The sequence below is a fragment of the Micrasema longulum genome, unplaced genomic scaffold (genome assembly GCF_059751315.1).
Source record: "Micrasema longulum isolate JH-2025_06_02 unplaced genomic scaffold, ASM5975131v1 h1tg000133l, whole genome shotgun sequence".
Taxonomy (NCBI): domain Eukaryota; kingdom Metazoa; phylum Arthropoda; class Insecta; order Trichoptera; family Brachycentridae; genus Micrasema; species Micrasema longulum.
Window position 1 is genome coordinate 1,470,509 of NW_028277339.1, and position 25,311 is coordinate 1,495,819.

Below are 25,311 nucleotides of genomic sequence, written 5' to 3' on the forward strand. Positions count from 1 at the left end.
GGAGGGGGAGTCTGATACTGCGCCGCGCTCCCCTCAGTTCTCCCCTGCAGAAGCAACCATTTGTTTTTTTAAAGTATTTTATTTTTATTAAATTTCTTTGTTCTAAATATTTTTTTAAATATGCTAATATGTCTTCTTGTCCATACTGATCATCGTGGTTTCGGATGTGACAGGGTTTAAAAAACACCCTGAATATATGTTTCTTGTGTTGAACCTATGGAAATCTCTGTTCCTCTTCAAATCATCATGGACTCTTTATTATACTGTATCTCATCAGACTCTTTTATCAGAATTTTAATTTCGTATTTTATGCAACAATTTTCATATCAAACTTCATAGTTTTACTATTGCCGTAATAATTTATTTAGTTTTATTACTTTTTTATTGACCATCGAGCACTTTTGCCAAAGCTGGCATCTTATATTAAGTTGAGCATAAGTTTTGCCTGTTTTTTCACAATTTGAAAGTGTGCATTAAAAGTAAAACAAAATGGTAAAAGTACGTTATTCGAAAGAAAAGTTTCTCCTCTATAAGATACTGTGTTTGCTTTTACGTTACATATACATACGAAATGTCAAGTAGACGAAAGTTAGCTTTTTACGGTAAAGATGTACGGTAAAGATGACTTACCTTCATTATGACGTCATAGTTGAAGATAAATTCTCCCCAGCGATTACGAAGATACTCTACCGACGCTCTATCTTTAAGTTTTGAGGTAGGTACATCGGTATGTTGTTCCGAGAGGTTTAGTACCTTACGGTACACATAGTATCTAGCAACTCATTAAATGTGTCAGAAAATTTTATTCCACCTAGCAATTTTTGCTTTAATAACAATTTATTTAATTTTTAAATCCACTCTGAGGTGGCCAGTTTTTTTCTTAAAAACTTATTTAAAATACGAGAGAGAAATTCGTCAATTTTGAAGTTGAATTTAATTCTGACATAACCGTCAGTTTTGAATCCGAACGGTTAGATGCAGTGGTCCTATTATTAACATATAAGAGCATCTAGCCGTTAAAACATTGCCAACATAAAAAAATAATGATGTTTTTATATTTTTTCCTGTTTTATTACTGTTTTACTATCTTCCTGTATATACATATCAAGATGTCAAAAGCGCCGGCTTTAAAATACCCCGGTAGATAAATACAGATGAAAGTTAAGCATACCGTCTTGGTAATTGTCAAAAGTCATCTAAAAATCATGTTCAAGCGAACCGTTTTTGCTTGAATTGGGATTTATTTGAGTTTATAATTGCTTTGAAGTGGCGACTTATCACAGAAGCCAATGGAAAATACGAATGATAACTATTTTAAATTTTAACCAAGTAAGGAACGCGGAGTAAATTTTCGGCGTCATTTATTGGTTAGGTTTTATCATATGAAGTTGAGATAACATGTCAGTAGAATATACAGAGGTAGATAGAGGTAGCACAGAAGTAAAGATAGAGGTGGGATAGTGATGTTTTTAGTACAAATAAAGAAAGTGGATTGTTTTATCATACAAAACGATCTTCTTAAAGTTACCTAATGTATGCGGAAATGTAGATAGTAAGTCAAACGTTTTCCGCCCACAGCTACGGAACAATATTCGTTTCCTGTACCAACATTCACTCGATTCGTACGAAAATAATTAATTAACCATTGACCAAATAAATCAGTTACTCTTTTTCCTGCAAAGTAGCACTTGAGGTTTAGAAACACTTTTTTAAGCCACGAAAAAATGAAGTATTTATTTTAGATATTTTTTCAACAGAGATGAAAGTCGTTAAACTATGGAAATTTAGGCATTTACACAGCCTATGATCTGTTTAAAAAACACATAATATTGATATCAATGAGGAACTTCAGCTCAACGGGGAATTTGATGCATTAAATTTTACTGCAAAGTTTCTTAGAAATGTATAAAAAAAAAAAAAAAATATTTTAATAAAAAACAACTACTTTTAACGACGTCACTAGTACATATGAATTAACCAATGATAATAGAGCTGTGAAAGATATCCGGTTTGCTCGTATGCTAAAATCGTATGACTATCTTACTAATTATCAGACTACAGCCTTAAGAATATAAAAATAATAATTTAAAGATCGAATCATTGTTAAATGAAATTTCAACAGTTGGTCGTATTGCGATTATGACCGCTATTTAAAATAATCAAAATTACACTTTTATTAAAACATTTAAGGAGTGTGAGATTAAAATATTAAAAGTAGCATATATAATCAATACCATGCAGTTAATTTTGTTTGAGAAATTGTACAAATTTAGACAGCTTGCGTACCATATGCCGCCACCGCATTTGAGGACTTAAGTCTTATTGGCGGTGTCCACACACAAGGAAAAATAACTACTTGTAGCGGAACGAGAAAAGCTGTCCAAAGGAGCCTAAAGCAGGAAATCCATAAGGATATAATTTGTATTATTATTATGGATAACTTATAAAGCGCCATTTTCGTAATAAACTACCCCAGAACGCTTCACAAAGTGATTATATGTAGAAATAAATTCAATTTTAACTTTTTGAATTTGTAATTTCAGCAAAACAATTTACTTTTTTTATCACATGCTACGCATTTATTCAAATGATTAAGAGAACAAATAGGTTTTAAGATTCTTCCGAAACATCACCTCACTCTCACCGCAAATGCGCGATTATCTAATTTAGTGTGCTGTTTGCGTAGAAGTATAATAACTTCCCCTCAACATAGATGTAGCTGATCTAAGCTTAAGACGTCTGTCAGCTAGTTCACCTGGAATGTATAGTTCCCTTAGATATTCCGGAGCAGAGTTGTGGAGTAACTTACACACAAGCCAACAGAGTTTTTATTCCACCCTCTGTGGAAAACGTAGCCAGTTTAATTCCCGAAATAGTGTAGTGATATGACAGAACTTAGAAAATAAGCCTCGCTGCGGCATTCAATACAGGCGAGTCATTTTCGACTCTAGACACTACAGACGTATTTAGTAATTGAGGGGCGGCATCAAATGATGTCTATAATCAGTAAATGAGGTCTAGAATTTCAACCGTCCATGCGCTCAGTAGCTGCAAGACTTAAACATATAAGTTTGTAAGTTAAAATTCTTGATGGAAGTTCATTGTAATTTATTATATAAATTCGAGAGCAGTCTCGAAGATGTCGCGAAAGCGATGAAACCGGTCACTGGATATTCCAAATTTGTGGATTAAAGTATCACTCGTGTTTTATTTATATAATAAAAAGCTGCAAGATTTGTTGTAATCTAACTTCTATTTTTATAAATTTGTTTTTTATTTCGTTTTTTACAATATCACTTAAACTCTAAACTTCATTGTCAAATAATTAAAAAAAAAAATGTAAATAGGGGCTAGATTTCTTACTGTCCATGCGTTCCGTAGCTGCAAGACGTGCTATAGTGTGATCTATCGTGATCTAGCTCCTATATATCGTATTTTTTATGTATCATAATTGGAGACGAGGAACTAGAATCCCAACCGTCCAAGCGCTCTGTAGCTGCAAGACGTGCTGGGATATTTATTTACTGTACAGCGCCCTTGAGGTGATTTTCACAAAAATGGCGCTATATAAATTATCCAAACATATATCAACCGGCAATTTTTTGGGTGTGTATTTAATTTGTCTCAGCTGGTAAAAGCATGAACTTATCGTTCTATTAATTTGAGCGTCAAGAGAAATGTCAGAATTAAGGACCGTATAAACAAAGCGAAATATCTACAAAACGTAAATTTTTCAAGAGAAGGTTTTTTCATGTTAAAAATAAAACTATTACGATTTTAAATAAAAAAAAAATTACATTTTATAGATATATAAACTCAGAGTATATACATCTGATACTCTAAGTATATAAAATCCTTACACATGTACTAAAAATCAACAATGTAGAATCAGTAATTTCTACAAAAAAATAAATATCTACATATTTTTGTGACAGGAATGTATGGAAAATTGATTTATGTTGGGAATTAAATAAGTTTACTTTTGCATGAAATCATTTTAAACTGATTTTCGTAAAATTATATGTCTACTGACATATCCAAGTACCTATGTAAATATACACATTTAGGTATTTACCACCTATATATTTTTTACATACATAATAGCACAAATAAAGTGATAACAAAATATATTTCAAATAATATTATTTTATTATTATTATTATACTCCTTTTTTCTTAAATAGGTGCGAAGGTTTTCACGGTCACTGTTATCAATATGTTTCTTTTTTGGGTGATACCGTGTGTGCTGGATTTGTTCCGACGTTTCGGCTACCATTGCAGGAGCCATCATCAGGGTAAACTGAGTGTTTTGTAGAAATTTCACTTTGTGAAAACGGTCCTCAATTAAGGAAGACTCCCAGTAGCTTAATGATGGGTCAAGCGGGATTACTTATATAGGGTAGTGCCGTATTCTGAATCCTGAATCAAATTCTGTTGTCTGGATGAAGTCATCCATAGTTATTTATTGTGTATGCAGACAATTGGTAGAATTCCATAATAAATTTTGGTAATGTATCCAAAATAAAACCAGTTTATTGGATTATAATTCTACTTTATTTTTGTAAAATATACATGGGTTATATTGTGACGCGTTTCGTCTTGTTAGGACATTTTCAAACAAACTAACTTAAATATTTACAAAGTTTCCTTATATACTAAAAAAAAATGCTGTTTTATGTTTGTGGATTTCTATACAAGCCAAAATAAGTAGAGTAATTAAAAAACGATTAGGGTATATTGAGTATATTTTAGAGGAATATTTTGGTTATATTGGGGAAAACCTTCCATTATTTAAAAATATTTGTAAGAGTATGACTTTAAAATTAATATAATAATTATGTAAATATTGATTTCATTTATACAGGTTTATTTTTTTAAATATTGTTGATTATATACTCATAAACATGAATCTATAAAAAAATAAAAAATATAAAAATGTGAACATGTCGTGTCACTCTTGTTAACAATGTATTTATTAATCCTCGATTTTGGTGATGATGCGAATCAGAGTAGTTCCCAGCACTACATACTACAAAAATGAATAGAAACATGCCGAATGCGACACGGTACAAATTACTAGTACTTAAACACACTTTTTTCAACAAAACACTCCGTTTACCCCGAAGATAGCTCCTGCAATGGTAGCCGAAACGTTGGAACAAATCCAACACACACAGTATCATCCAAAAAATAAATATATTGATTAGACAATATGTTTTTAAAATCCATTAAATGATTATGAAATATTTATAATAATATGAAGATGTGTGTTATATCAAAGGCAAATAATAATGATTAATGTTGCAGTGTCTCAGTCAAACATTTTCTTTTATTTTTTTCATAATATTCCATCCACAAAATATTCAACGTAAGAAGCGAGGTATGAGAGCAATAGATAAATGCAGATTTGTTAGTGTTGCCACTTTCTCATTCGTCTTTGTAATTTAATTGTCGGAGGGTTTTCAAGCAGCATATGAAAAAGCAATCGACATGCCCAATCGACTATTTTCGAGTGGATGGCAAAATGTCACATCTTTTCAGCATAAAGCTCCAGAAGTTCTTTTGCGGTTCTAATCAAGTCCAACCACTTAAGTTTGACTGGTGAATTTAGCCATGGTTTGATCGCAAGAATCGGGAGGTTTTTTCTTTTCCTGACTATCGCCCGAAACCTTCAGACACTGCATTTCAGGAGATAATCGAGTCATTTAATCGAAATATTTCCGTCGCACTACGGGCTAAAGTGTCAAGAATGTTCAAAGAGCTGTCGATCCGAAATCACCCAACCTTTCGAATACTTAACGTCAATACGAACTACTGTCAACATTAGTTTTTACAAAGATCTTGTTTAATAACAGATTTTTCAATAATGTAGATATCTATCATGCAGGATTAAAACTATTTAAAAACGGTCGTTTAAAAACCTTTGAACAAAACTCTCGTCGATCTAAATATAATAAGTCATCATCATCATTCCCTTTCCGTACCTAATGGTGCATAGGGCACTGCATTGGTACAATTTTAATTTTAAAAAATACACGAAGGTAAAATGATCAGTCTTAAGTTTCAGGTACCAGTCCAGGGACTATGAAATATTCTAGTGTAAAAACGCCTATATTAAAAATAAATATTTCATGTCTAAGTCGGGAATCGAACCCGAGACTCCTTGCATGGTAGCAAACGCGCTTACCACTACACCACGAGGTTATAATAAGTACTTACCCTCTTTCTCTTACATTACATACTTTAATACTGTTATTTTTAATTTAAAAAAAATGTTTGATGAATTTTTTAATTATTTAATGAAATTTTTATAACTGTTAATATTGCTTTATAATATATTTTTTAATTACCTTTAGTTTAAAATCTTCTCTTAATATTGCGTTTTCAAATTTAAGAGATTACTTAAAATACGGATTTCTTCTTTGATTTACTCTGGGTATGTTTTTATATTTTTAAGCAGCTATTAATTATAATTATAATTTAATAGGTATAATAAAAAGTATAAAAATTAATAATTGTTTTCAGGCGTTGCCTGGTAGATCAATTGGTTCAGCCGGATGAATCTCACTTTTAGGATAAAGGTTTCAGCTCTTTTACTTCACAAAAGTCAACAGATAGAAGAGTTTAGAAGTGTGGATGTTTAAACTTATGGTGAATGTTACACAGTGTGTAAAGTAGACACTCACACCAGCGAACGACAGGTCATAAGCCCTGTAAATGCCTATACTTCCATATTCCCTACTTAAAATATTTTCTCACTCTATTGCAACAAATTTAACTATTAATTTCTTTTAGAATTATTAAAAAAATATATGTATTGCTGATCTTACCGTTAAAAACTTTGTTATTATTTTTGAAGTTGTTTTTTAAATTAACATTTATTTATTGCCTTTTATTGTTGCTTCTCGTCTGATACTTTTAAAATTTTTCAAAATATAATTTTGCTTTCTTTCCACTTGCATAAATACTGACTAGATACAACTTTTTAATTTAAATTTTTACTTATTTTTTTTAAGTTTCACAGATAACCTAAGCAAGTAATATAATATGGAAACTTCATAAAACTATACAATTGTACTGTATGTTTCCTGAATAAAAGTGAATAAAAAAATTCGCGTTGCTCTCATTTTCTCAAGTAACTTTCATTTTTAACATTCAAGTTATCGTGTATACCAAGCAAATCTTTAGACACTTTATTTTAATGCGTAAATAAGAAAGAAAAGTAATGTAATGGTTATGGTTTAAATTCAATTGAAACTTAACCGTTAAACAATGTTGAAAATAAAGTAATTAGCCCATCATCGTCACGCGTAATAGGTATGATTTGTGGGTAACTGTTATGAAGATCACGGTTGGCCAGGTTCAATCTTCTACTACAGGGGGCAACAGACTACGGCCCGCGGGCCAGCTCCGGACCGCTTATATAGTAAATGCCAGTGGCAAACGGTGATTTTATCTACAGGTAAGCTATAAAAACATATCATAAATTTGTACCTACATAGCACATAATATAATATAATATAAGTACATAATACATACCTACTATAAATTGCTATTTTTTCAGTGGTTCTGTCTGATACAACATCTCTTATCTATAAAATCAACTCAAATGACGATTATTATTAACTTCCCATAACTTTAATAAATAACTTATATTAAGTTTATAAAAAATAGCACAATTAATTCAGTAGGTATTAAGTATTCCCATTATGATTGAAATTTGAAATGTCAACCTGCCGATTGGTTCTATATACAAATGAATCATTCCAAAAACAGCTGCATCGAGCGCTACATGTCTTGCAATATGACTGCAAGAAAGTAATGGCGTCAAAAAAAAATAGACCTAAAGAAATAATGTTCGAAAAACTGTTGTCCAAATCGAGTATCTTCAATTTATTTGTGTAATTTGTAAACTAACTCCAGGAGAAAAAACCGCCACTGGGTTTAAGATGTTTAAAATATAGTATACGTATTTGTGTGAAGAAATAAGCTAGAATAATCAGGTGTTTCATGGCTTACTCTAGCTCTGGGCGTGTTTTATTAATATTTAGAGAAAAATACAAACTGTGGCAATGATTTATAAGAAATAATATTGATTTTTTGTTTTTCTGTAAATAAAGCTCCCGTAAAGCATTGTTATGGATAGTCAAATATAACGGTAAGCTGCGGATAATCGCTTAAATAGACGATTTGCTTCTGGTATACACACTCTCGCCAGCGAGTTAAACAATATTTTGAGTTTGTTCAAACGTTTGCTATCATAATTTACCTATTCTCAATCCTCACCCTGTGCACTGCATTTGCACTCCGAATGCAGCGTATCTAGATGACTTTTGTTGCATGATATGTAAGGTGATCAGTCTTAGACTTCAGAAACCAATTCAGTGTAGATCCGCTTACATATAAAACCAACATTTTACGTCCACCCTGCCAGAAGTAGACCCCTTTTTCTCAAGAATGTTAGGCGAACGCGCTTTTTTAAGCGCTTTTTTACGAGGCGGACGTATCTCCAATCGATTTCCTTGTTCAGGATTTTTATCTGAGAGAAGCCATCGAATCAAAAACACTCGTCTGGGGATTTAGGTTTATTTCATACTCGGAAGTATATTATTTTTTCTCGTGGACACCGATATTTTTTTTTTGTAAAATAGTATATTTTATCAAGACAATAGAGCACATTTTTGAAAAAAGAAAACAGAAATGAAGGCATTCACATCTTAATGTTTTATAACTCATAAAAAAAATATTTTCTTTTCTTTCATTCAGGAAATATTTTTTTGGAGTACTCACAATTAGACCTAATTCTAATGAACCGGCGAAGTTTCCATATTATAGTATATGCTAAGGTTATCAATTTACTATTTTAATTATTTAAAGTACAATAATCTTATAAGGAAAAAAAAACAAAACCGAGAGAAGTTAAAGATTCAATCAAAATTAAAATCATTAAAAATATCAATTTTAAAAAATAAAATGCACAAAGTAATCAAAAGAAAAAGCAATATTTGAATAACCCAAAAACAAAGCGTAAAAAAATAATGTTAAAAGTATCTAACTAACTTATTATTTTATTTATTTAAATAAAAAAATATTCTAAAAGTAATTAAACAATAATAATTAAAATACATAAGAATGAAATGACAGGTGCCGTGGCGCAGTTGGTAAGACAGGTGAAACTAGCGTCGCGGGTTTGATTCCCGCTAGTTGCAAGAAAAAATCCAAGAAAGACTTTTTACTCAATTGGTCTGGGTGTTGTGATATATTTTTCATAACTTCCTTTAAAAAACATGCTCAAATAATAAAAAGACAAAAATTACCTATGATAGTATACATGAGTTTGTTTCCTGACCCGTTGAGTCTATTTTTTTACAATATTGCCCATTCTAAATAAACATTTTTCAACCTCTGTCCTATTACAGTTTGATCGAAATACTAATATTATAATATTTTTTTATTCCATTTGATTCATATTAGAATTTTCACGCAATTTTAATTTGTGGAAAGACTTGACAGATTTCTGAAAGTAGTTATTACATTTGTGTGATAAAAGTTTGAAAAAACTCAATACGTGATAGAATGGCTAATTGAACAATGAAATGCGCAAGTAAAGTACTTAAATAAGATGCAGAAATAACAAACCATACGAATAGAGAAGAAAAGTGTATGTACGACATTCAAGTTATTATAACATTACATAATATATAAGTATTTACACTATCGGTTATGGAATAATTGGCTGGGGGGGTTGTGCCGTATGCATCATAAAGCCTCTCATAATTTTAGAGAAATTATTACTGAGAATCCAAAATATCTTTTAGAACAGTTGTTTCAGTGCACTAAGATGCTGGATATGTTTTTTTTTCAAATAGTAACTTTAGCACACTCCTGGTAGAGCAATAAGGAGAGGCCCCAGTGAATGTTTGCACAAGACATCCCAGAATAAGAATTATGTAACACCCAAAACACGCACGAATTTCGCTCAGAGGTATTTTTCTTTCATCGCACCGAGATTGTTTTATAATTTAGAAGAGCGTATTAAACCCACAAGAAAAAAATCTATTTTCAAAAGCTTTCTTTTGAAAATAGATTTTGAACCTTTGTTCAGGATTAGATTTTCCTTGAGTGATTTGAGTTGGAAACTCCACGGTTGATTTTCAATTATTTGAGTGGGTTGTATCTTTCATGTATCGCAGCGAATGGCGTGGATTCCGTGGACAGCTAGACGTACAACCATATCTTTACTCTAGGAACAAAACATGAGGGAAATACAAACATCCGAGTGCGAGAAAAGAATCCTGCAGTTCTTTGGACATATTTCCAGGGGGAACTCTGATAGTTTAGAGAAAACTATCCTCCTGGGAAGTGTCGTAGGAACAAGGTCGGGTGGATGTCAACCGACAAGATGGAGCGGCTTGGTCTCAGAATTGTGAGAATTATCACTGACAAATGCCTACAAAACAGCACAACACGGTTCCAGATGGAGGGAGACTGTCCACAGACGAGCCATGCCTGGAGTCGGGAATGATCACCATCCTCAAACATGAGGCGCGGATTAAATAGAGGGAGAGAGAGAGAAACAGAAAGAGAGAGTTTCATGCAAAGCAAATGTTTGTTTGTTTTATATATACTGATGCGCTATGAGTTATTTTATTGTACTTTTTTTTGTAGCGTAATATTTCCTCCCAAATCAACACATGACTTTAATCCCGTAGGATGTGTCAATAATATACATATGTAAATGAATAAATCATTTGTAAATAAGTTATTAAATAAACTACCTACATACTATTAGAGGTACCTAATATTGAACAACGAAAGTGTTTAAACAAGAAGTCAATGACATTGAAAATTAATTTGACTCTGAGGTGGTATTCTGAATCTTGTAGCCTAGAGAGTGGTTAATTTAAGGATTTATTTTTTTTTAATACGAGGAAACTTATAATGGCCACACTGACAATTAAACGTCAAATGATGTATAAAACTGTTAAAAAACGGAAAAAAAACTAATATGGTTGGATCGATTCTACCCAATTAAGTGTTTTCGGTAATACTTAAGGTCGCAATAATAGTTTGATTTCATGTGTTCATATTTATTTGAAGTTATTCTATCAGTGTGGTCAGATATGAAGCAAAGTGAAACGCATGCAAAAAATAAAAATTCTTGAATCAACCACTCTCTAGGGGGTAGAGAAGATTCAGAATAGCACCCCTAATTTTCCTTCAATTCAGATATGCAAGAATTATTGGAATAAAATAAAAGTGGAGCAACAAGTTATGAAAAAGCATTCTGGTTCTATTTCTCACAGTACTCTATTCTTCGTCCGCTTGAACACGGAATAAAATTACTGTCACGAATGCATGAAATACGTAATTAAATAAATGGTGAAGACTTACCCAGGAGAAGCCGACGCATCCGAACGCATCGCACATCATTCCGCCCAGGAGCGAGGCGTAGGAGTTCCCAGCGGGGAAGTAGGCGTGGAACCTGGGGTGCGACCAGTGCGTCATGCCGGGCATAATCTTGGTGTTGATGTCCCCCATGATCTGTTCCCAGGGCTCCGGCTCGTGGGGGGCGGCGCTGGGCATATCCTTGCGCATGTAACCCGGCTCTACGGTGGGCGTGACGCGCATGTCCTTCATGGTGTCCATGTAGTTGCAGATGTAGTCGACCATCTCCTTGCCCCGGATCCTGAAGTCCTCGGTGTCCATGTTCGTCTGCGGCAAAATAAAAAAGAAACACCCCGTCAATAGGGAAATACGAATACCGATAAAAATATATGAAATGGATTTAGATTTTTTTTATTTTTTTATTTATTAAATCATACAATTTTTTTTTGTACTCCCAGGAGTTACAACAAACTCATTTTGGGACCGAAAAATATTTCCATATAGGTATGTTAACAATAATAATATAGTAACAAATAGTCATAAAGTAACAAGTAATAATATGTACATAAAAACTTAAATAAGATATCAAGCAAATATATGATACAAATCATACATCTGCTTGCCATCCTTTAAACAATCCATAATAAAAAATAAAATAAAAATGTTTATATTTACATATTGCAAGAAAGAAATATTTAAGGGAAAAAAGAACTTAAAACTAAATTTCACCCTCCACGTACCTCCTCAAGTAGTAATTTTTTAAATGAATACAGTTATTTATTGACGTTCTATAGGACTCCGGTAGCCTGTTGTACTCACTACAAGCAAGGTATAGCAGAGACCTTAGACCATACCTTGTCGTGCGTGATCCAGGTACGTGTATATTTTGACGCTGTCGCGTATTATACTGATGGACGTCACGATTAAAGGTATAGCCAATATTAGTCAGAGAGTCTTTATTCACACCTTGAAGCAATAATTAATTGTATTTTCAAAACCAATATGGATATTGTGGAGAAATGTTTTCATACATAAATGTGGAAAAGAAATTCAATAAAAATACGTTCGTAGAAAAACGCTACGTGTTTGGCCTTGGATGTTGTGACGTCAAGATTTGTGATAATGTTCTAAACAAAATTCAATGGCGAGGAACAAATAAACATGAATCGTGACGTATTAGGGGCGTGGCCGATGGAATGCCGTTTTTGCGTGAATCCAAAATAACAAATTTAAACGTATATTTCATAGTAGTAAAAAAAAAATTTTTTTACTGGACAGTATTTCATAGACCTTTATTACTTAAAAAATGTAAAAAAGTGATATTTCCCTATTGTAAGCCAGTAAAAAAATACATTTATTCAAAAATATTTTGAGTTATATGGTAAATATACAAATGTGAAATGGCCACTTAGACCATATATTTTTTATGTATGTTTCTCTTATTATTATATTTCGATATTCTATTATTTTTCACTTTATTTTTTATTGTAAAATATATAATTATTTATTTAAATTTACTATATCTTTTCCCTGCTGATTATCATAGATTAACTTGGAAACCGTCTAAAAAGTCAGTATGCGTTCACGAATATCTGTAAAATATAACTTAATTTAAAATTAATTAAATGAAAACGAATAAAATAAAACTATTAATTAATTGTAAATGTCTAGATTTTTATATTTCCTTTTCAACAACCTCGCGAACGTAATATTGGTACGCAAATAATTATTATGCAGTTGTTTCAACTCCATGAAATTGACAAACTATCAAATGTCATTATCGTGGAAACATAAACTAAGTAATTGGTTTTACTTTCTCTTTCATTGAAGATACAAAGGAATTAATCTCTACTTTATACTTGACGGAAATCGGTGGATTCGAAATATAACAGCGATGCAAATGAGTTATTTTTGCATCGTTGAAATGAACAAGTATAATACTTTCCTTTTTTTGGAAAATTAAATCATTTATTAATTTATTTATTTAAATGCGCAATAGGGAAATATCACATACTACGATTACCGATAAAAATTTATGAAATGGATTTAGAATAATTAATTGAATTTTCAAAATCAATATGAATATTGTGAAGAAATGTTTTCATTTCATACATAAATTTAAAAAATACATTTGTAGAAAAACGCGACGTTTGGCCTTGGTTGTTGTGACGTCAAGATTCGTGATATTGTTCCAAACAAATTTCTATGGCCACAAACAAATTAACATGAATCGTGAGCTATTTGGGGCGTGGCCAATGGAACCACAGTTTTTTTCTGGAATTCAAAATTACATATATTATGTATTTTTTATGCTACTAATAAAACGCATTTTTTTTTTACTGGACAGTATTTCAATAACAAAAACGTGATATTTCCCTATAATTGTCAAAGGTTTTTTAACTTTTAAACTTTTTAAAAAATACGTCGTTAGAAAAATGCAACATGTTTGGTCTTGACAGGTGTAACGTCAAGATTCGTGACAATGTTTTAAACAAATTAAATGGTAGGAACAAATAAACATGAATCGTGACGTATTAGGGGTGTGGCTAATGGAATGACCGTTTTTGCGGGAATTCAAAATTACAAATTAAAAAATATTATTTATGCTTACTAAAAATTGCCAAAAATTTTTTTTTACTGAACAGTATTTCATAGACCTTTATTACTTAAAAAAATTTAAAAAATCTGATATTTCTGATATTCAGCTCAACTGCAAATAATAATGTACATAATATGTGAGAAGGTATTTACAAAACACGTGTTTAAAAAAGTGCAGAATAGATCATTGATCGTAGATACATTATTATAGATAAGTTCGTAAAAAATACTTGACCTGAAAGTGAAAAAATAAAAATCAAAGATAGATATCTCTATCTCTTCCTTTATTTTCCAAATCTGCTCCTAAGTGGAGCAGGGCCCCGATTACTATAGGAAGTTGACATTTATCTTCAATTTTATTTACAAAGTAAAATTAAGATTTCTATTTGAAATACATGCAATATTTTCTTCTAAACATGTTCAATTATAGGTTACCTACGAAGATACTTTAAATGTTCATGCAAATATACTCATTTTCGTACACAATTATCGGTTTTTCTTTATAGCTAGTTGGAGATAACTCTGTTAATTTTCCATTGTAATCGGGGCCCTAGTGGACATCACTAGACGCCTCCGAGAGAACCTATCGCTAGTCAGCACTCTCGCCTCCTCCCACGTAACCCCGCGTCCCTTAGTTCCACCGAAAGATCACCATCGACGGTCTCAGGATGGTGGGAGCCTGTAGGTGTGATGAAGGGGTAACTCGGGTTAAGCAGGTTCACCGCCGCACTTTCAAAAGGATCGTTGTAGAATATCTCTGACTTCAATGTTAGTTATAGAACCACATTATGCTCAATATTCCCCTTAAGCACTTACTTTCAAAACTACTATACGTAATACGTAAGTGCATTTATATTATTTAAAGATTGTTTTTAATTGATTGCGCTTATAGTTCACAGAACATACCTGTAGGAAGTTAAGTAGAATTTAATATTGAACAATTAGGTTATTTTATCTAACAGTAGGATTTATTACTTTTTAATTACGCCATTTGATTGTACGTAGCAAAATGTCAACTAATAAAACTGCAGTTCGATAATGACATTAACTAGATTCCAAATTGGGCATTCAATTAAAATAAACTAAGAAAGATATAAAATTATATTACCTGTGAAACTTTATTATTTTTATTTATTGTGTAAACCAGAATATCCTTTACAATAAGATTTATTTTCTTCTGTTTAGCCACCTTTATCCACACCCGCTTGTAAGGGTTCAGATTAAAATATACTGATACAAAATGTTGATTAAATTTCGTAACTACGATATTTAAATAAGTGACTTTACGTATTTAATTCACTTAATTAATTTACCCGACCGAAGCGCGCCCATAGACTGGCCATTTTGAATTAAAATATGTTATTGACGACTTGATTAGAATACATTTATTTCCATACCCACTAATTTTAAAGGAATATCATTGCAGCGTGTGTGCAACAATAAGTTTATATAATACCAACTGAAGGAAATTAATATTGATAGCGTATTACAATGAATTGCATTTCCAATAAAAATAAAATATTATAGTTTCAATGAAAGCAAAGATTTCGTTTTATTTAAGATACACGATTAATTTAATATTCGAAGGTAGAATGGCAAAAAATACTAAGCAACATGCAGCCAATTTTAAAGAAGAGCTAATGAAAGTTTTTTTTAATTAAAAAATCGCGTATTTTAATTTTTAATTTAAATTACGCAGGAAACACGCCAATATAATAGGTATTTATGAGATTTTTAAAATTAGAGCTACTTTATTTCGGATGGATGAAGAATACAGTTTTGTGTGTAAAATAGAAATGGATGCCTCAGGTAAATATCCCGAACAAGAAAATCGAGTGGAGATAAGTCCGCCTCGTTGTGTAGTGGTTGAAGCATTCGCCTTTCATTCTTGAGGTCCTGGGTTTAATTCCTGGCTGGATGTATAAGCTGCAATATTATTTTTTGCTGGACTGGAACCTGAAACGGGGGACTGATCACCTTAGCCTCGTGTAACTGATTTTCAAAATAGGCTGCATTTGGTTTAATAATGCAGTGCACCACTCGGTACGGAAATGAGAATGATGAGGGTGATGATGTCGTGTATTAAAAAAAAGTAAATTGCTCTCGGCACGATGACATATTATTTTGATTACTGTTTATAGTGTGTTAAGAATCGGATTGTGGTCCCGAGGCTAGTGTCTCGGACTCACGGCTCAAAGGTCCGTGGTTTGAATCCTATTCTACCCCAACTTGATTCCCATTTTCTAATAGTGAGTTATTTACAACTCGTTTAAAATGGCCCTCATAATGAACTATTTGTGTAAATCACAAGAACGAAAATATTTCTTTTTATTGAAAAAATAAGAAAAAAATGTAATACAAATAAATAAATGTCCCAATATTCGTAATAATTTGGTAAAATTTTGAGTTTTGATTTGAACTGTTTTTAAAAAAAGATTGTAAAATAGTTGTTTTATTTAAAAAAAAATATTTTTTGCATATAGTCAAATTCAGACGATGTTGGAATACCTCAGGGTACGGTGATACGTCCGCTTTTATTTATTATCTATGTCAATGACATATTTTGTCAAGATTTAAATTAAAAAATAATATCACATGCCAGTGATACGGTTGTTTTAGTTGAGAGAGTAAACTAGAACTCAGTAAATTTAGTAGCTAATGACGTTATAAATAAATAAAAATTATGGTTTGACAAAAATATATTATCTTTATATACGGAAAAGACGAAAATCATCCCATTTTTTATTAACAAAACAAATGTAGATTCAGTAGTAAAAATAAATATTCACCAAAGCAATTGTGACAACTAACTGCGATCTCACATGTCCAGTACTTGATACAACTGATAAAATTAAATATCTTAGTGTATATATAGACCAAAACTTAAAATGGAAAGACCATATCAGTGAACTAGTTAAACGAATTTGAAAATGTATGTACATATTTATTGGATTAAGGAATAATTTTAAAAGCAATCATTTAAAAATAGCTTATTACTCAATTGTACAATCTTTGTTACAATTTGGTAGTGTAGGATGGGGTGGTGCATATGCCAATATATGCCTCTTAAAATAGTACAAAGATGAATTATTAAAGTAATATAAAAAAAAAAGTCTATATAAAATATTTAAGGTTTATACAGTAGACACTCTTTATAAAATAAATTATATTACACAAATATATAAAAAAGAAAAAATAAAAGAATTTGAGATGATTAAGTTACTCAGACCAACATAATATTAAAATTCCTAAATTCCATACAAGTCATGGTCAAACAGCTTTGTCTTCAAAGGTGTAAAAAATTATAATAATCTTCCCAATAAACTAAAAACTTTGAAAAATGATATATCAATAAATAAATTTAAAGGTAATCTAAAGAAATTTTTTGAACTCGTGTAAAAACAACATTAAATTTTAATTAGTATGAATGTATCATTGTTTTATGTTTTTTCTTTATATGTCCTATGTTTTTATTTTTCTTTTTCATGTACTCGTATTTAAAATTATATAAACTCTTATAAATAAACAACTAAAACAGTGTAAGTCACTCTCCAAGCACAGGAGTTAGTTTTTTTTTCGAGAGTTACAGTGATAACATTTACTAGATGTGTAAAAGTAGATATGTTTAAAATTTTACAAAAACATGTACTTTTTATGAAATTTATGAAATAAAATATAAATTAATAAAAAATGATTAATTATTTAGCTTGGATGTTTAAAAAAGGTGATATAAAAAACACATTTTTACAGAAAACTTTAAAATCTCTTAATTTGTAAAAACAATAACGCAAAAACGTTTTCTTCTTCTTCTTCGTTTTTTCATGGCCTTTATATATATTTCACTATATTTTTCACGCAAAAACGTTTTAAACAGTGTTACTAAAAAAAACATAAATCTCTAATTTTTGAAAATGTATTATCAATAGAAAATATTTCCGTAAACTATAATTCTTAATAATAAACGAAAAGTCTTATTGGTAAACGAAAAGTCTTATTGGTAAACAAAAAGTCTTATTGATAACCGACACAACTAATTGATTACCTGAACAATTGTTCATATCATCTTTATGCAGATGATTTACAACTATATCTTCATTGCAGACCTGAAAACACCAGCGAAGCAATAGAATCGATGTCTAATACACTAAATTGCGTGTCAACGTGGACAAAATAGTATGGTTTACTAATAAACCCATCGAAAACACAAAATATGTTTGCGGGTAGTCAAAGATTGCTTAGTAAGCTAGACGTATCTTCACTTAATCCTCTTAATGTCAATGGTACCAATATTCAATACAGGAAATCCGTAAAAAAACTAGGAGTACAAATGGATGAACATCTCTGCTGGCAAGTTTATACTAATGAATTAAGCCGCAAAATATTGTCCAGTCTACACTCACTTAGAAGGTTGCAAAAATTCTTACCCATTAATACTAAATGCACCCTTGTACAAGCATTACTACTACCTATTCTAAATTACGCTGATGTTTTCATGACTGATTTAAGCTGTGAGCAACTAGATAAACTTGAACGACTTCAGAATACATGCATAAGGTACATTTTTGGTCTTAGGAAATATGACCACATTTCTGATTATCGTAGGCAACTTAAATGGCTCAAAATTAGACCGCGGAGAGACTATCACTCCCTCTCACTTCTGTTCAATGTACTTCATAGTCCTAACGCACCTGTATAGGAGTATATACCTACGTGAAAAATGTCAACGCTTATCAGTTCATGGTTTACGTCTTCCTTCTAATTCTCAAGGCACTCTCTTAATACCCATCCACAATTCCTTTCTTCTCTAACTCATATAGTGTCCATGCGGCTCGACTGTGGAATCATCTCCCATCCACCATCAAATATGTTACTACATTATCTCTGTTTAAATCACGTCTGAAGAAAAATCTTCTTTCTCTTCCTTAATCTCCCCTCCTTTCCTTTTTCCTCTTTTTTCCCTTTTCCCATTGAGTAATAGTTTTGATTTAAGGTAATTTATAAACAAATACGTTTATTTCTATTTTGATATATCTTTAGCTTTTTAATCTTTTTTTCTATTGAATATTTCTGTAACTTGAATTATAAAAATAAAACTTTTATTTTATTGGTTGGTTGGAAGAAATTGCCATTTGGCAATAATCCCACCAATGTACAAATAACATTATGTACAAAAAGTTAAATAAATAAAAACAATTTCTCCTTTATACTACGCGAGAGAAGTTAACAGCAAAGGAAGATAAAGAAAAAGGTTGTGAATTAATATTAATAGGTTTAAAGGTATTTAATACCTTACATGTGATCAATTTATGAAAATATGTTTTTAGTAAATCTCAACAAATTAGGCAAAACATTTGAATAATTTTGAAACGATTCAAGGCTTTGTTTGTTTGACGAACGGTGTTTTCTTTATTTTGTCCAGTATCTGATCTAATGCTGACCATTAAATGTTACGCAACTAACACAAGAAGGCTTGTAAAACCACCCAAGCAAAAAATTTAAATTAAAATCGATTGTATAAATTGGTTTTGGTTTTGTTATGCTAGTTATAAAAATTAGACTTGTCTAATAGTTTTTTGAGTACCCAATAAGATGCAAGCGGTTTTCTAAGAAGTCTACTTTATAATTCAAAAAACGCTTTTGACGAAAAGTTGATATCGATTCGTATTGTTAATTCCCATAATTAAATTATCGTTAATTCGTGTTTGTTTTGCATCTTATTTATTTATTTAATCTTGAAATAGTACATACCTAAATAATGAGAAAGTTCCGTTCTACGGGAAATTAGATATAATAAATGTTTTTTGGTACGGCAAAGTTTCTCGTAAATGTACGAAAAAATGTATAATAATTATTATAAAAATGAAAAATGATTTAAATCATTAAAAAAAAAACGACTTCGAACTTCGTCACAAGTTCTTCTGAATCAATCACTGATAGAGTTATGTGATAGATTTTTAGGTTCCCGGGAAGCCAACTCACCAATCAGCCGAACTCACCGACTAGAACTTGTGACGTCACGGGCGGAGTAATATCAAAACTTTGAAACATCATAGCACATGCGATACATAAAAATACATTTTTTTTTTTTTGGCTTAGTTTGATACTGTATTTAAAAAGCCAATGAACTTCCTAATTCTGAATGTTCTTATATTAAATTAAACTATAAGTAAACTATACACAACAAAAAATACTAAGATAACACTAAACAAAACTCTGATCAAACCAATCATAACATATGCCTCGGAAAACTGGGTCTGAAATCTGGGTCTGGAATATGAAATCTACGGAGCGCCCGATGTAATCAACTCCATCGCTTGAGGTGGGCTGGCCATTTAATTAGAATGGAAGACAAAAACCCTATAAAACGCCGAACTCTCTTTGTGTCACAGGAGCTACGAAAACCAGGAGGGCCCAAAATACGATTGATGGACTGCATCAGGGTGGATGCGAAAATTTATTTTTCATAAATTCATAAATAATAAACTGGTTAGGTACTTCGACTTTTTTACTGTTTTTTGGAAATCGAAATGGCATTTTAGGTTGTTACGCTCCTTTATACATTAAAAAAAATAACAGTTTTTTTTCGGCATGGAAAGCATGATCGTATTTTACATTGATTGAGAATTTCTCACAACGAGTAAGATTCTGGAACGAATTATTCTAGTTTATTCCACAGTATAAAAAAAAAAAAAAAAATCATAAAATTATTTACCGGATCCCTGTTTCTAGAGAGATTTTAATTAACTGGCAATTACATAAATATGATTTTTCCGAAGAATTATCCTATATTGTGCAGATTTTTTTACAGTTTTTGATAAATATGTACTTCTAAGTAGGGACGATTTTAAAATATTCCATAGAATTGAAACATCAGCTGACCAACAAATGCTCCAAAAGGATCTCTATGCTTAAGTACTTGGTGTGATCTGAATGATATGCACCTAAATGTACAAAAATGTTACAATATTACATTTACAAGGAAAAGAACAACAAAGTATATCATTTACAGTATTAACAATACAAGCATTCATTCAGTTAACAGGATTCGAGATTTAGGAATAACTCTTGACAATTAAAAAATATCAAAGAAAAAGCCCTAAAGATGTTAGGATTTATATACGTAATATGTAAACCTTAAATGGAAGAATTGAAGAAATATTAATGTTCAAACATGGGAAAAATGGTGAATGTTGCACAGTGTGTAAAGTGGCCACTTAAACCAGCCAATGACAGGTCATAAGCTCTGTAAATGCCTAGACTTCCATATTCCATAATTTAAGGTATTCTCCATCCCTGTTGTAATTTGTTAATTTTAAATAAGTATCATCGATAATTTGTTTACACAATTCATTAGTTCGTAGTAATTTGGATTTAGATCTGTAGTCTGGTCACCACATTACATAACTTACCTTAATTTTTGATATATTTTTAAGAATCATTTAATTTTTTCCTTTCTCTTTCTGTATCCATAATAAATGTCAATATGAAATCTGTAATTGGTCTTACTTTTTAAAATTGCTTTCTTATAGATACCTTGTACTTTATTAAAAGATTTTATAATTTCTGTGACCAAATTATAATTATAAAATAAATATTACGCCTGAAGTAGTAAAAAAATAGAGATACTAAATTTAGTATTATTTTTGCGATACAAGTGATTGTCAAAAGGCGTATTGTATTGTCCAACGCCAGCGGTACGAAATACGGTATCTGACATGACATCTCTGTAGATATTATTCCTCAATAAAGCAATACAGGAAGCCACGGGTAATTGTACTTTCGTCAATTTCATGTATTTTGCCACATTCAATGGTGGCTTATAGCGGGGAAACCTACAATATTTACAGCGATCTTATTGTGAGAGAAAATATAATAAAAATAACGCCACGTCTTATTTTCATGAATAAATGTCATAAAACCAATAAAATGACTAAATGCCGGGACGTTTGCCTAGCAATGGAAATGTACAGAATTTATTAAGTGCTTTTCTTACTCTCGTCATGCTGGGATGATTTATTACTTAATTTATATGCTGACCTTAGAAGGTCAAAATTGCACATTTGAAGAAATTTCTCCGAAAATATGCCGAACTGACTATTTATATTTTTCTATTTATAGTAACGCTTAAAACGTTCCTGGTTCGTGTAAGTTGGTAAAAATGATACACAAATATTTAAATTTATTGCAACAGAGAGGGAAAACATTATTGAGAAGGGAATAATATAATACAGGGCTTATGACCTGTCATCACTTTATAAAAAATTCACTTTACTTCACTCAAACACTTCACTTCACATCACTTCACTTCACATCACTTCAAAGAAGTCAACCGATGGAAGAGTTGAGGAAATGTGAATGTTTAAACATGGGCAAAACGGTAAATGTTACACAGTGTGTAAAGTGGCCACTTAAACCAGCCAATGACTGTCATGAGCCCTGTAATTGCCTAGACTTCCATACTACTTTCTCAATAATGTTTTCGCTCTCTATTGCAATAAATTAAATATAAATAACTCCTTAGGGAGGAAATCCAGCCAGTTTGCAAGCATTTGGATATTCTCAAACATTGTTGGATACACAAATAGTTCATTTATTTCCACTAAATCAGAGATATGCCAAAAACATGAAATTTTAGTATTAAGTTTGAGTCGGGTTGTGGTCCCGTGGCTAGCGTTGCGGACTCAAGGATCAGAGGTTCAAGGTTCGAGTTCCACTCTTCCCCAACTTGATTTCCATGTTATAATAGTGAGTTATTTACAAATCGTTGAAAATGGCCACCAAAATTGAAATATCAAGGCAAATTATAAGAGCGCTAATATTTTTATTTTTTTTATAGAAAATAACTTCTTTTTTAGTTTTAATCTTTTTGAAGTAATTTTATATTAATTTCAACGAAATAAATAAAGTCTTTGCTTATTTCATTACAAATTCAATTCAAAATAATAATTGATTCAGATACATCAATCACAACCTGGACCCGCACACTCAAACATCGACGGTAACGAGGCAGCTGATGAATTGGCAAGGCTGAGAGCTGAGACAGCCCCAAGAGGCCCCGAACCCTACCGTGGGTTGCCCAAACGTGCTCCTCGTAACGAGCTTAGGTCATGGGCCAGGAAGCAGAGCGCAATGCTCTGGCAAAAAGCGCCTGGTCAGCACCATGCGAAGGAACTGACTTACACACATAAAGAGAGACATTTACCCAAGCGTCAACCACAACCATAATACAAGATACTCTAATAGGGATCTGATACAAAGTGAAGGGGTCAACACTGTTCTGGCATCGAGACAACACTATAACGTAGGCAAAAAGGTCCATAACCTTTTGCCAGAATTGTGGAAAGACGGGAGTGTTGTCAAGTTACGGAAGGTGTTGACCTCGCTCTTTCATGGCATTGGTCGTAGGGAGTCAGAAAAGTTGATGCATGCCACGGATTGGAGAACCTTACTGGATGTCAAAAATAAAATATAAAAAATAAAGAATAATTTAAAAAATATATATTAATAGATGACAACCATGAAGTTTCGCATAAATAAATTGTCTATGTTTTTATGAATGTATGTATGTGTATGCGCATGGGTGTATGTACGTGTGTGTGTATGTACATGTGTATATATGTGTATATTTATATATACATGTGTGTATATATGTGTATGTCTGTATGTATATGAATCAAAATGTGTATCCGAATAAGTTTATATTTTGTTTGTCTGTGCTCTATATTAATTTGTTAAGTATTATAATATATTAAAATGTAATTGCCTAGCTTGGAACGGGGTATGTACCCTTGTTAGCTGGGCAAAGTGAATATGGAATTGTATTTTGATAAAGAGTGTGAATAAATAAATAAAAAAAATAAAAAAAGGGTACTGGCAAAGTTTTGTTTATGACCTAATAAAGCTCAGCCGAAATCAAGTGAGGGTTATCACCGGAGCCCGCCCAGGGCACTGCAGATTAAACAATCACCTTACTAGAATGAACCTTTCCGAAACTTCTAGATGTAGGTTCTGCAGAGCAGATGAGGACACACTTATACACATTGTATGTGAATGTGATGCTTTGAATCATAAAAGGAGCCTCATCCTCGGGGGACCACTGGTTAAACCTGAGGATATTAAAAAGCTCGCTCTCTACCCAATAGCCCGACACGGAGATAAATTAAATGGTGATTGAAATAATATAACAATGATTTGAATATGTCGAAATGCTTGCAGACTGGCTAGGTTTCCTCCCCAGGGAGTTATTCATATTTACGTTTGTTGCAACAGAGAGGGAATACATTTTTTAGAAGGGAATATGGAAGTCTAGGTATTTACAGGGCTTATGACCTGTCATTGGCTGGTTTAAGTGGCCGGGGGGGGGGGGGGGTGACTAGGCATAAGCTCTGTAAATGCCTAGACTTCCATATTCCCTTCTCAAAAATGTTTTCCCTCTCTGTTAACTGTCTCAACAAATTAAAAATAAAATAATAACTTAAACCTGCTGAAGACAAGTCGAACGCCCGTTAATGCCTAGTTTTCTATATTATCCTACTAAAAGAAGCTGATAAAGTTTAAATTACGATATTTCGCACTTTCCTCCATGCCAAGAGAAATGAAGTCAAACTACGGTCTGTATAATCGGATATTTATTCATGTTGCAAAACACCTGTCAGTATAATAAAGCTAAAAAAACGCCGAAAATAATGCACAATCGATTTTCGTCAGCGTTGTCTAATTTTCGATCAGATGCAATAAATTGTAATTAAGAGGGAGAGCCCAGATTGTATTGGCAAGATGCAAGCTGACGATAGTGCCATTTATTCTCCTAAGAATATGACGTAAACGGAGCCGTGATTTCGTAACGCGCTGGCATGAAAAATGTCAGTAGATCTTTCTAGAACGTAAAAAAGGTAGTGTCTACCGCTGAAACGTTAAGTCATTGCGAGAATATATTGTTCATCCCCTTCGATTATTTCAGGTACACTTTAAGTTGTGTTTCAGTGTCCCGGCGGATTAAGAATACAGTTCTGTATGTGAAATAGAACCAGAACCCCGGACGAGGGTTTTCGACTCGATGACTGCTCTCAGGAAAAATCATATAAAAGACAATCTAGTAGAGATAATTCCACTTTGTACTGTAGTGATTGGTGCGTTTGCCTGCCATTCTTGAGGTTCTGGATTTGATTCCTTACGATAAATATTTTTATGAGTTTGTCATTTTGTCCGTAAAAATTTCCCTTGACATGTATTCGAACTGTAAAAACCTTTTCTAACGCTTCAACACCTATCTCTTATCATTGTACCGCCTACGGTTAAATCGTGCTGTGAAATAAATTTTAATTTT

General features: G+C 31.9%; 1 protein-coding gene across 1 annotated transcript in view; it reads right to left on the reverse strand.

The window, feature by feature from the left end:
- Window positions 1-25,311, reverse strand: part of Tdc2 (Tyrosine decarboxylase 2) — a 57,884-nt gene that overhangs the window by 26,573 nt on the left and 6,000 nt on the right. Inside the window, exon 2 of the mRNA XM_088241867.1 lies at window positions 11,394-11,714. Within this exon, the coding sequence (XP_088097993.1) occupies window positions 11,394-11,708 (315 nt within the window). The 5' untranslated portion in view covers window positions 11,709-11,714. The remainder of the gene's footprint in view (window positions 1-11,393; window positions 11,715-25,311) is intronic.